This window comes from Orycteropus afer, unplaced genomic scaffold (genome assembly GCF_000298275.1).
Source record: "Orycteropus afer afer isolate SDZICR_OR568_19922 unplaced genomic scaffold, OryAfe1.0 scaffold00136, whole genome shotgun sequence".
NCBI classification, from domain to species: domain Eukaryota; kingdom Metazoa; phylum Chordata; class Mammalia; order Tubulidentata; family Orycteropodidae; genus Orycteropus; species Orycteropus afer.
Genome location: NW_006921723.1, coordinates 5,496,865 through 5,509,464, shown reverse-complemented (window position 1 = coordinate 5,509,464; position 12,600 = coordinate 5,496,865). Strand labels below are relative to the sequence as shown.

At 47.9% G+C, this 12,600-nt stretch overlaps 1 protein-coding gene across 1 annotated transcript in view; it reads right to left on the bottom strand.

Annotated features, from left to right (window-relative positions):
• The window catches only part of SKI (SKI proto-oncogene), a 91,658-nt gene extending 91,419 nt beyond the window's left edge, over positions 1-239 (bottom strand). The window contains exon 1 of the mRNA XM_007945517.1: positions 150-239. Within this exon, the coding sequence (XP_007943708.1) occupies positions 150-239 (90 nt within the window). The remainder of the gene's footprint in view (positions 1-149) is intronic.
• Positions 240-12,600: the final 12,361 nt, after the last annotated feature.

Below are 12,600 nucleotides of genomic sequence, written 5' to 3'. Positions count from 1 at the left end.
GTTGCTGTGCGTCCGCCGCGGCCCCGGAATCGCCGCCAAGAATGTGACCAATTCCCCAGGCCGGCTCTTCCAGGAACACGCGCTACCCCCGCCCCGCCTGCCGCCAGACTCGGCAGTGCCCGGACCCGTTCGGCTCTGCTCGGCCTCACTCGGCTTCGTTCGTCTCTCCTCGGGCCCGCCCGGCCCCACTCGGCCCCTCTCGGCTCCCTTCGGTCCCCCTCGGTCCCGCCCGGCCCCATTCGGCCTCTCTCGGTTCTCCTCGGCTCCGTTCAGCAGGGTTTGGTCCGCCCGCCCTAAGACTGCTTGGAGACGGCTGCGGTGCCTCAGGACCTCTTCCGGCCAAAGCCTCTTCCTACGCTTATGGACCGCACTCCTACCTCTATTGCTGCCGCCGCCGTCTCCTGGGCTCCCGCACGCGGCGTGTGGCACAACCACTAACTCGCCGAGGGGTGGGCGGGACCCAGGCGTCCTCCTGCACGTCCCGAGGCGCCACGCACCTCACCTGGGGTCCTCCTACACACGGTGGGGAATCCACGCACGTCACCTGGGATTCCCACACACGACAGGGACACTACACAACACCACTCGTGGGTCCCCACACAGGACTCCATGCAGCCCACCAGGGTCCCCATAAAATGGGGACGCTACACATGCCATGCTAGGGATGCCACTCAACACGACCCAGGGGTCTCAAGGCACATCAAGGACTCTGCACAATACAACCCGCGGTCCTCACACATGACAAGGACTTCACTCAATATGACATGGGTTTTTCACATCATAACAAACACCACACAACACACCCTGGCATCCCCACATATGATGGAGACTCTTATACTGTATGAGCCAGGAGTCTCCACACACAACACAAGATGCCACACCCCATGTATGCCATATACCACATTCTGGGTACCCCCACACAATAAGGATTCCATACAACATGACTGAGGTCCCCACAAGACACAATATGATGTGTGATGCTCCTACCACCACATAACATGTTAGGATCTTGACACCCCACAGATACTACACACGATGCAAACTTGACACACTACCACAAAGATGATTGGCGAGCAGCACCAGCCACCTGTGACCCTGCTCATCCACTCTGCTTGCAGCATCACCTGCCAGCTGTCTCAGCACAGGACTCTCCCTGCTCCTTGGGGCAGGAGCTTTGTGCCTGAAATGAGTGTGCCCACCAGCCACCACCTCTTCCTGAGCTGTGACCCATGGGGGGTCCTCAGGAACTCAGCCCCTGTAGCCTTTGGGGTCAGGTGACTACTAATGCAGCCATCAGGCCAAAGTGAGATCCACTGTCCATCCCTCCGCACACTGGCTGTGTGTGTCATCGGGTAGAAGGCCAGGGGGCCCAAAGTCATCCAGGCTGCTGGAGGAGTCACCGAGGAGGCAGAATGCAGCAGAGGCCTGTGTGGTGGGGATTCAAAGTCGGGGTGGCTCTGGCCATGTTCAACCGAGGGCAGGGAAGTCCAGCCAACCTGAGTAGTGGCACCTCTTTCTCTACAAGATGGGGGTGCCCAAGCTGAGGGACACCCACAGTGTGGAGCAGAGGTGGGAGGGCGACGCTGACTTCAGCCTGAGTGACCAACTATTCTTACTACCCATGGAGGCCGGACTGGCCCTGAACCAGCACTCCTGGAGGACATCTCTCTGCACCCGAGGCCAGGGTCTGGGGAGCAGCTAGGCCAGGCAGGTGGCCCACACCTCTGCAGCTGCAGGCACAAGCAGATGCCGAAGGTGGTGGCTCGAGATGTAGAAGCAGAGCTCATGTTTGGAAACCTGACCATTTCACCTCCTTACCTGTGTCTTGGTGAACCATCTCCTTGCCATTGCCACCCTGCTACCCCTCCACTCTTCTCGCCCACTTCTGCCATCCCTCAGCAGCCCTGCGCCACTTGGTTTCTTTAAATGCCCACACACAAGAGTAACAGGTAAGAGGATGGTTTCCTTACAAGGGACACTCAGAGGCAAAGAAAATGGACTTTTCCTGGAGATGGTTTTCTTGGCTACATTTGGACCAAAAAAAAATTATGTTGAACTTTTAAGAGTCATGTCCTTCCATCTAGATTTGAAGTCAATACAAGTTGGTGATGAAAGGAAGTGGTTGAAGTCAGGTCAGGAGGGGCTTCCCATGAAGTCAAAGTTCCTTCTGGAGAGACTTCATGGACAGGAAACTCGGGACAGGGACCTGTAGCCTTCCTACACCCTACCCCTTTCCCCAAGCTGTGGCCCCCCTAGTTAAGCCACATGAGTCTGCAAGAGGGGTGAAGGCACTGGTCATGGTGCAGGGGGAGGTGTGGAGAGAGTACAGGTAAAGAGGAAGGTGCTAGTTATGGGAGGGGGCGGTGGAGTATAGGTGAGGCATGATGTCACTTGTGATAGGATGTACTGTGGGGTTACAAATGAGGGTTGAAGGGCTTCTAAAGCATCCTTCTCCCTCAGTGGGACTCTGAGGCCTGCTCCAACCAGGATCCTGGAGTTTCCAGTGGCCCCAGCCCACCCCTACCTCACCTAGGATGAAGGCAGCCATGCCTAGGCAGTGCTGCCCTGGCCCTGCCTTCTCCCTGAGTCCAGTGGGCACTCGCATCTGCTAGCCTTCCTCCCTTTGACCCCCCCAGCCACTGATCAGGTCAGTTGCCCACTCCTGCTTACCATCTTCTGCCATAGGCCAGCCCCCTAACCTTCCTTAGGCAACAGACTGCTGGCCTGGGGAGAGTGGAAGATGGCAGCAGGTCAGCCTGGCTGCCCAGGGCCCACCAAGCTGCCCACACAGGCCCAGCCTATGAGCCTTCATCTCTGGGCTGCCCCCTGCCTGCCATGAAATAGGGCTGTGCCCTGTGAAGGGCACAGAGCACGCACACGCGCACACACACACACACACACACACACACACTGGAACCCCATCACCACACTCACGGACTCTTGTACTTCCATCTCATGCTTCTTGAGCTGTCTCTGCCAGCTCTAGGAGGCTCCCCAGGTGGCCCAGCCCTGAGCTAGGTGCTCCCATCGGCATTCTCACAAGGGTCACACCACAGGTCTGGCCAACCTCAGGGGCAGCGGGTGGGCATGCACCTACCCAGACATCCCGGGCACAAGCAGCGGTCAGGACCCGCTGTGCCTCCTGGGGAGCTGGCCTTGAATCTCAACAGTAAGAAGGCAGCAGTGTGGGAAGCAGGCAGAACGGTACCCAGGCTGAGGGAACAGCAGGCTCAGAGGCCCTGAAGTGGGAAGGAGTTCAGCACATTCAAGGAGCAGAAAGAAGGTCTACTTGGTGGAAGTCCTGAGCAGGCAACCTGCCTTAGTCACTAGGGCTGCCATAACAGAAAGCTCACACATAGGCAGCTTTAAAGAACAGGAATGTATTGTCTGACCCTTGTGGAGGCTCAAATCAGGGTCATGTCAATTCCTCCTGTGAGCCTCTCCTAGTCTGTCATTGTCTGCTGGCAATTCTTGGCGTTCCTTGGTATCTGTCTCCCCCCTGTATGTCTCTCTGTGTCTATTCTGCTCCTTTATAACTCAAAAGGGATTAGATTTAGGACTCACTCTACTCTGGTAAAGGAACTCTGCTGGTATAGTGGTTAAGGCATTGGACTTTGATTTGGTGGTTCAAACCTACTAGCTGCTCCACAAAAGAAAGATGAGGGAATCTGCTTCCATGAAGATTTACAACCTGGGAAACCCAATGGAGGTCACTATGAGTTGGAATCAACTCCATGGCAGTGAGTTGGGCTCAGTTCTACTCTCATCTGAGTTCATTAACATAAAGAAAGACCTTCATTCCCAAACAGTCATATTTATAGATATAGGAGAAAGGACTTCAACATTTATTTGGGGGGACACAATTCAATCCATAACAGGACCAAGGGACAAGGATTTGATTCCACTGTCACCGAGAGCCTTCAGAGGGTTTTGGGGAGGTGAGTGATATTGTTTGCTTTTGATAAACATTCCTCTGGCTTCAAAGTGGGAAAGGGAGAAAGGGGCAGGGTGGGAGCAGGGAGATAAACTGTTGCCATCATCCCAGCAAGAGATGATGGTGGCTTGACTGGGTACAGTCAGCCAAAGGGCCACCCTTACCGTGGGGACTCAGGTGCCCAGATGATGAAATGTGTTGTGGGGGCAGATTGCCAGGCCCCAGCCAAAACACTTCAACAGAGATTATGTCCCCCTAGTGGGCCCTCCCTATTCCCTATTCCTTGGCAGACATAAGTAAAAACCCTATAATACCCGGATGCAAATCACCATTGCCAAGAAAATGTTATGTGACTGTTTAAAAACTTTAAATATGAAAAAAAAAAAATCCTCAATATGAGCTTGATAGAAATTTAGAAAACATGTTTGCCTTAGTTTGGGTTCTGCCAAAAGCAGCCCCTGAGACAAAGACTTGATTACAAGTAGTTTATTTGGCTGTAGTCTTTGATCTTCATCAGTAAGTGCTTCATGTCTTCTTCACTTTCAGCAAGCAAAGTTGTGTCATCAGCATATTACAGGTTGTTACTGATTCTTCCTCCAATCCTGATGCTGCATTCTTCTTCATCCAGTCCAGTTTCTTGGATTATCTTTTCAGCATGCAGATTGAATAAGTATGGTGAAAGAATGTTACCCTAACACACACCTTTTCCTATTTTAAACCATGCAGTATCCCCTTGTTCTGTTTGAATGACTGCCACGTGGTCTATGTACATGTTTTGCATGAACACAATTAAGTGTTCTGGAATTCCCATTTTTTGAAATGTTATCCATAGTTTATTATGATCCACACAGTAGAATTCCTTTATGTAGTCAATGAAATACTGGTAAACATCTTTCTAATATTCTCTGCTTTTAGCCAACTTCCACCTGACATCAGCAGTGATATTCCTCATGCCACTTCCTTTTTGGAATCCAGTTTGAATTTCTGCCGGTTCCCCACTGGTATACCTGTTTTTCTGAAAGTGAAGAAAACTTGCTTGATGCACTCACTGATGAAAATCAGAGACTACAGCCTTCAATATGGTTTACACCTCAACATAAAGAAAACAAAAATCCTCACAACTGGGCTAATAAGCAACATCATGATAAAAAGAGAAAATATTGAAATTGTCAAGGATTTCATTTTACTTGGATCAACAATCAAGGTCTATGGAAACAGCAGTCAAGAAATCAAACAATGTAATGCAATGGGCAAATAGGTTGCCAAGACCTCTTTAAAATGTTAAAAAGCAAAGATTTCACTTTGAGGATCAAGGTGCCATCTGATCCAAGTCACAATATTTTCAGTTGCCTCATATGCAGGCAAAAGCTGGACAATAAATAAGGAAGTTGAAGAACTGATGCCTTTGAATTATGGTGTTGGCAAAGAATATTGAATATACCATGGACTGCCAGGAGAACAAACAAATCTGTCTTGGAAGAAGTACAGCCAGAATGCTCCTTAGAGGCAAGCATGGTGAGACTTTATCTTGCTTCCTTGGACATGTTACCAGGAAGGACCAATTATGCTTGATAAAGTAGGGGGTCAGTGAAAAAGAGAACGACCCTCAATGAGATGAATTGACACACTGGCTGCAACAATGGGCTCAAACATAGCCACAATTGTGAGCATGGCTCAGGACCAGGCAACGCTTGGTTCTGTCATGAGGTCACCATGACTCGGAACCGACTCCATGGCACCTAAGAACAACTAAGTTTATTTGGGAGGTGATCCCAGGAAACACCAGTAGGGGGCCCTGAGAAATCAAGGGAGAGAAGGCAAGGCAACAAATAAAGGGTGTGTTACAAATCCAGTTAACCTGAGGTCACCCAGAGCTAAATCCTTCTAGGGAACTCTGGGAGTCAATGTGGAACACGTGTGTCCAAGTCATCCCCCAGAGGGCAGCCTGGCACAAGATGTCAGAGCCCAACAGGGGTGTGGGGCATTTACATGGAATAGCAACAATGGGAAAATTGATTCCATATGGAGGATGGATCAAATACATAAATGCATTAAAAGTAAGGAGCCAGATTTCTACTGCTGGAGAATTTGAAGTGAGGATTTAAAATGTAGCTAGGGAAGAACCTAGAATGAACCCTGTGGTGTTGGGTTGAAATGAGTGTTACCTGTGTGAGCTCATGGATTTCAATATTTATGAACAAATATAGAAAAATAAAAATACATGTAAATGTGTGTTTGTATAAACACATGTATAATCCCTAACTCTGTCTACTGAGCATGACACCCCAACAGCAGCAAGCACACCAAGAACTCAGAACATGGCTTCTAAATTCCGTTCTCCACTAAAGAAGTCAAGCTCTTAGGAGAAATGGCTGATCCCAGGACTGGGGCACAGCACATAGGAGATAATCCTGGGCCATCCTACTATGAGGGAGAGAAGGCGCGAAGCCTGCCAAAGATGACTGGGTTATGTCAAAAGAACACAGAAGTCAGCTCCCACTAGCCAAATCAGAGAGGATGAAGGTGACAAATTCTAGCCATGGTATGAAATAGAAAACCATGAGTCCATTCAAATATAACTAAATATATGAATTGAAAGTTTGATGAGAAATGGGCTATCTGCATAGTATTAATGTATCTCCGGGAGCTCTGGTAGCATAGTGCCTAAAGCACTTGACTGCTAACCAGAAGGCTGGTGGTTCAAACCTGCCAGCCACTCCTCAGAAGGAAGGTTTGGCAATCTACTTCCGTAGTGATACTGCTTCAGAAACCCAAAGAGGGGTTGCTATGAGTCGGGTCTGACTCGACAGCACATAACAACAACAACAACAAGGTATCTCCCCACAAAATGTTTATTCATCACATAAGAAAAAGCAAGTTCCCTGTGAAGGAGTCTGTCAGATACCACCTTAATCAAGTGATCATAGTGAACATCATCAATAATTGGAAAAATCAAAATCTTGCACATTAGGATGGAATTCTACATTTTACAAAATAATCAGCCTGTAACATTCGTAAGTCTCAGGGTCATTATAGTCAAGGAAAGATAGAAAAATGTTCCAGATGAAGAAGACTTAATAGACACAACTCAGTGCAACATAAGGTCTTGGACTGTATCTCTTTGCTATGAAAAGGATTATTGGGACACCTGGAAAGACATGGGTGGTGTATTGGTTCTCTAGTCCCACTCTAACAGGACCACAAGTGGATGGCTTTAATGAACAGGGATTTATTCTCTTACAGTTTAGGAGGCTAGAAGCCCAAGTTCAAAGTGCACCTCTAGGGGCTGGGTGAAGGCTGCTTGACCTTGGGCTTCAGCTCTGCCTCTTGCTCTCAGCACATTGAAGCTGAAGGCTTCTCTTAATTCAGGCAGCTGTTGGCTGCTGAGCTGACAAACCCAAGGTCAACAAGTAAAATGTCACCAAACAAAAAAACCCAAACTCACTACCGTTGAGTCGGATCTGACTCATAGCGACACCTCCTTTGGTTTCCGAGACAATATTGCTACAGAAGTAGATTGCCCAACCTTCCTTCTGAGGAGTGGCTGGTGGGTTTGAACTGCCAGCCTTCTGGTTAGCAGTCAAATGCCTTAGGCACTACGCCACTAGAGCTCCTAAAATGGCACAGCCCCAAGATTATCAAGCAACATGACAGGCCACTAGTTCAAGTCCAGAAACAGTCTCAAGATTGGCAGACAACATAGCAGGCCACAGAGGTGAAGACTTGGCCAAATGAAGGATCCAGATGTGCCAAAAAGCTCAGAGACCTTTCTCAAAGTGTCTTCTTATATACTGGAAGCAGATCACATCCCTAAAGCAGCTACCCAGCTGCTTATAGAAGATTCCACCATGGAGCTGATTACCAGTCTCATCACAGGGAATAACTACATCCAGCTGTCCAGTCACTCAAAACCAGGCCCAGCCAAGCTGATGCACAAACTTAACTACCACAGACAGGGTCTGAGGAAAGGTGGCATTTATCTGTATGTATATCATCTCCTGACTTTGATGGTGGTGGTGGGTTGTGTACAAGAATGCCCCTGTTAGTGAGGTGTGGTGGAGTATCATGTCAGCAACTTACTCTCAAATCTTCAGGGGGGGAAATGTTCCTGTATGATTCTTGCAACTTCCCTGAAAAGTTGAGTTTGCATCAAAACACAAAATGCATTTTTAAAAACTGTGATGGGGAGGAGTCATGACTCTCTGTTCTGCCTTGCTGAGCTTGAGCTAGCTGGCAGATGGGCTCCAGCTGAGGCTGTCAAAAGTCCTGCCATTGGACACTGTGAGAGTGAAGCCTGAGGGAACACAAGCAGGACACCAAGAACATCTGCTACAACTGCAGTCTAGGTGGCGGAGATGGATGCCAAAATATTCCCTTCCTAGTCCAAGAAAACAATCCATGCTGGACAAGATAAGATATTGTTATTGTTAGGTGCCACCAAGTCAGTCCCAATTCATAGTGACCCTGTATACAACAGAAGGAAAGGCTGCTTGGTCCTGCATCACTCTCACAATTGTTGCTGTGTCTGAGGTCATTGTTGCAGCCAGTGTGTCCGTCCATCTTGTTGAGAGTTCCTCTTTTTCGTTGATCCTCCGCTTCATCAAGCATGATGTCGGTCTCCAGGGACTGGTCTCTCCTGCTAACATGTCCAAAGTACAGGAGACAAAGTATCTCCATCCACACTTCTAGGAAGCATTCTGGTTGTACTTCCTCCAAGACAGATTTGTTTGTTTTTCTGGCAGTCCATGGTATAATGATATTCTTTGCCAAGACCATAAGTCAGACACATCCATTCTTCTTCAGTCTTCCTTGTTCATTGTCCAGCTTTCACATGCATATGAGGTGATTGAAAATACTATGGCTTGGGTCAGGTGCACCTTAGCCCTCAAAGTGAAAGCTTTGCTTTTTAACACTGTGAAGAGGTCCTTTGTAGTAGATTTGCCTGGGGTGATGTGCCTTTGAATTCTTTCTTTCTTTCTTTCTTTTTACTGTGATTTGGGTGAAAGTTTACAGAGAAAATTCACTTTCCATACAGTAGTTCACACACACGTTGTCTCATGACATTGATTACAATTTACCCCAATGCAACAGCTGCCTTTGATTTCTTGACTGCTGTTTCCATTGGCGTTAATCATTGATCCAAGTAAAATTAAATCCTTGACAACTTCAGTCTTTTCTCCTTTCATCATGATGTAGCTTATTGGTCCAATTGTGAGGATTTTTGTTTTCTTTATGTTGAGGTATAATCTATACTGAAGGCTGTAGTCTTTGATCTTTATCAGTAAGAGCTTCAAGTCCTCTTCGTTTTCAGCAAGCAAGGTTGTGTCACCTGCATATCACAGGTTGTTAGTGAGTCTTCCTCCAATCCTAGTGCTGTGTTCTTCTTCATATAGACAGCTTCTTAGATTATTTGCTCATCATACAGATTAGCAAGATATGTTGTTGTTGTTGTTATATCCTGTCGAGTTGGACCCGACTCATAGCAACCCCTCCTTGGGTTTCCAAGGCAGTATCACTATGAAAGTAGATTGTCCAACCTTCCTTCAGAGGAATTGCAATTCTCTATTCTAGATAGTTCACGTAAGTGGCATCCTAGAACCCCTGTCCATTTGTGTCTGGCTTATTTCACTCAGTATAAGTTTTCAATGTTCATCTGTGCCTTGCACTGTTTCACCAAGCATTTTAATAACATATATATCGTGCTAAGGAGCTCTGGTAGCATAGTGCCTAAGGCACTTGACTGCTAACCAGAAGGCTTGCAGTTCAAACCTACCAGCCACTCCTCAGAAGGAAGGTTGGGTAATCTACTTCGATAGTGATACTTCCTCAGAAACCCAAGGAGGGGTCGCTATGAGTTGGGTTCAACTCGAAAGCACATAACAACAACAACAACAACATGTATTCACACACACAGGCACATACATTTAAACACATACCACATACACTTATATACACTTCTACACACTCAGACATAGGCATATACAATTACACATACATATGCGTACACATACAATTACATACACATACACATACATAACACTCACATGCACACTCATATACATACAGAAGGTTGCTCTGCAGGACTGAAACAAAGCTGGAAGGCAAGCTGTGGTGGTGAGCTGGAGTGGAGACCGAAGAGGTGATATAAGGCTTAGAGCTGACTTCACATCCACTGAGGGTCAACGTTTGCGGCCAGTGTGGGATGGAGTGGAAATCACAGGCCCTTTCTGACCATGGGAGCTGGAACTGGGTTTCCATCATGACAATAGGAGCTAGAAAGTTCTGACCAGTCAATGAATAAGAGGTAGAAGATTCTATCCAGCAGCCTGGGGGTCAAAGTCCAGGGAGCAACCAAACCAGACCAGGCAGTGGGCTCCAGAAAAATATGGAAGCCATGGAATACAGAGTGAATCTGACTGGTCTAAATAAATAAATACACATTCAGAAGATGTAAACTCACTGCCGTCAAGTCAAATCCGACTCATAGGGACTCCTCCTTGGGTTTCTGAGGCGGTATCACTATGGAAGTAGACTGCCCAACCTTCCTTCCGAGGAGTGGCTGGTGGGTTTGAACTGCCACCATTCTGGTTAGCAGTCACATGCCTTAGACACTGCACTGCCAGAGGAGAAATTAAATATAGACACAGAGAAAACTCAGATGGAAAGATAAAGCTAGGCAAATATTAACTCCAGGAAAAACAAAGAGGAAATCTAAGCAGAGTTCACCACTTGGCTCAGCAGTGAACAATATTTACATGGTGTAATAGTGTAAGCAGTGACTTAGCCAAGCATTGCGTAATAGCTCACTAGGGAAAATGAAAAAGGAGAAAGTAGGGTGGGGAAGAGAGGACACCAGAAACAGGTCACAACGTCTGACACGGGTGAACCCAGAAGAGCAGCATGAGTATAAACGAAAAAACCAAACCAAACAACCAAACCAAACGCACTGCCGTTGATTCAGATTCGACTCATAGCAACTCCTCCTTGGGTTTCCGACGTGGTATTTCCAAGGAAGTAGATTTTCCAGTCTTCCTTCCAGGAGTGGCTGATGGGTTTGAACTGCCAGCCTCCTGATTAGCAGCCAAATGCCTGAGGCACCACACCACTAGAGCAGAACTTGAAAATATGGAGATAAATAAGAACTGAAAGTGGTTGATACCAGAACCCTCGACCAAGAGGGAGGTAAGGGGGCTGGTGAATCCTACAGATTTATGAAACTGCCCTAACCTTTTGGCTTCTTTTTGTTCTTTTTATCCATGTATCTATATTTCTTCAGTAAGAATTAAAATAAATACACAAGAACTCTAAACTGAAAATAAATAACAAAGAAAAACAAGCTTATATTTCCACCGGAACTCACTAAGAAAACAAATTTTTAACAAATCATTGATTAAAGAAAGAATTAAAATGGAAATCACAAAATGTTTAAAATTGAATGAGATGCTGTCGATCAAAGTTTCTGGTTACATCTAAATGGTGCTTAGAATCTTATAGCCCCAATTTCATGTATCAGAAAACAAGAAAGTGATTTTAGCCAAATGAAGAAATGAAAGATTTAAAAAATTTTCTTCTTTATGCTAATAGCATCAAAGATGCTACTTTTGGTCTTGTCAACTGTCCCTATTGTTTCTTTCTGGACCATTCTGTCCAGGAGAGACCTCCTCTGATGGGAACTTCTGTGGTATCTAGGCTAGAGCCTGAGTGGGGTCACCTGGAGTCCCAGCACCCAGCACACAGGCCAAGACCTGCCTGGTGGGTTTAACTGAGATGGTGCAGAGTGTCTGGCCTATGGGGCACACTTGCGCTCTTGTCGCACTGAGAGTAAGGGGTGAAGCAACATGATGCTGGAGGGGCTGCCTAGATAGTGGTGGACCACCTCTCCCTCATGCCCTGCCCTGACTCTGCCCATCGTCCATGGGTGGCAGCATAGGACCTGCACCTTCCTAGGAGCTTCCCTGGTCGTCCTGGAGGCAGGAGAAGGGAAGAATGGGGCCCTTTGTCCATGTCCAGCAGAGATGCCTGCCTGTCCACTTTACTGGCAGCCTTGGTGGCCTCAGGTGCCAGATGGGGCACCACTGGGGCCTGGGCAAGAACTGAGCAGTCCCTGGAGATACATAACTGCCCAACTCTACCTCTGGGTCCACACTTGTGGTGGGTGGGGGACTGGCCCAGGCCTCAGACTAGGGGGCAAGGCTGGATTTTGGACCCTTTCTCCTGCAGGAGCCAGAGACCCTTGCCCACATTTTGCCCAGAGGCATGGGGCTGTCAGAAGCTGAGTGTCTGACAGGAGGACTTCTTGTGCTGGGAGCCTTGCTGAACCACTCTGACCAGCTCCATGGCTTTGCTCAGGGGGGCATGTCCTTAGCCTCTGCCTCTGCTGGATGCTCCATGAGGGCCAGTCTGGAGAGGCTGAGCCAAGGTGAGGACCTGCATGTGGGCGTCCCTGCTCTGTGGCACACCCATCCTCCACATCCTGCTCCCTGGAGCACCCTGTGTTACTCTGAAATGCACAACATGCCGGCCATGGCCTACCTGGGGCTCCAGCCACGCCCTGCCAATCACAGTGCACCACCTGGGGCTCCAGCCATGCCCTGCTAATCACAGTGCACTGCGGTCCCTGAAGCACTTTGCTGGGCCTGAGCCTCACTTCCACAGCCCAGTCCTCC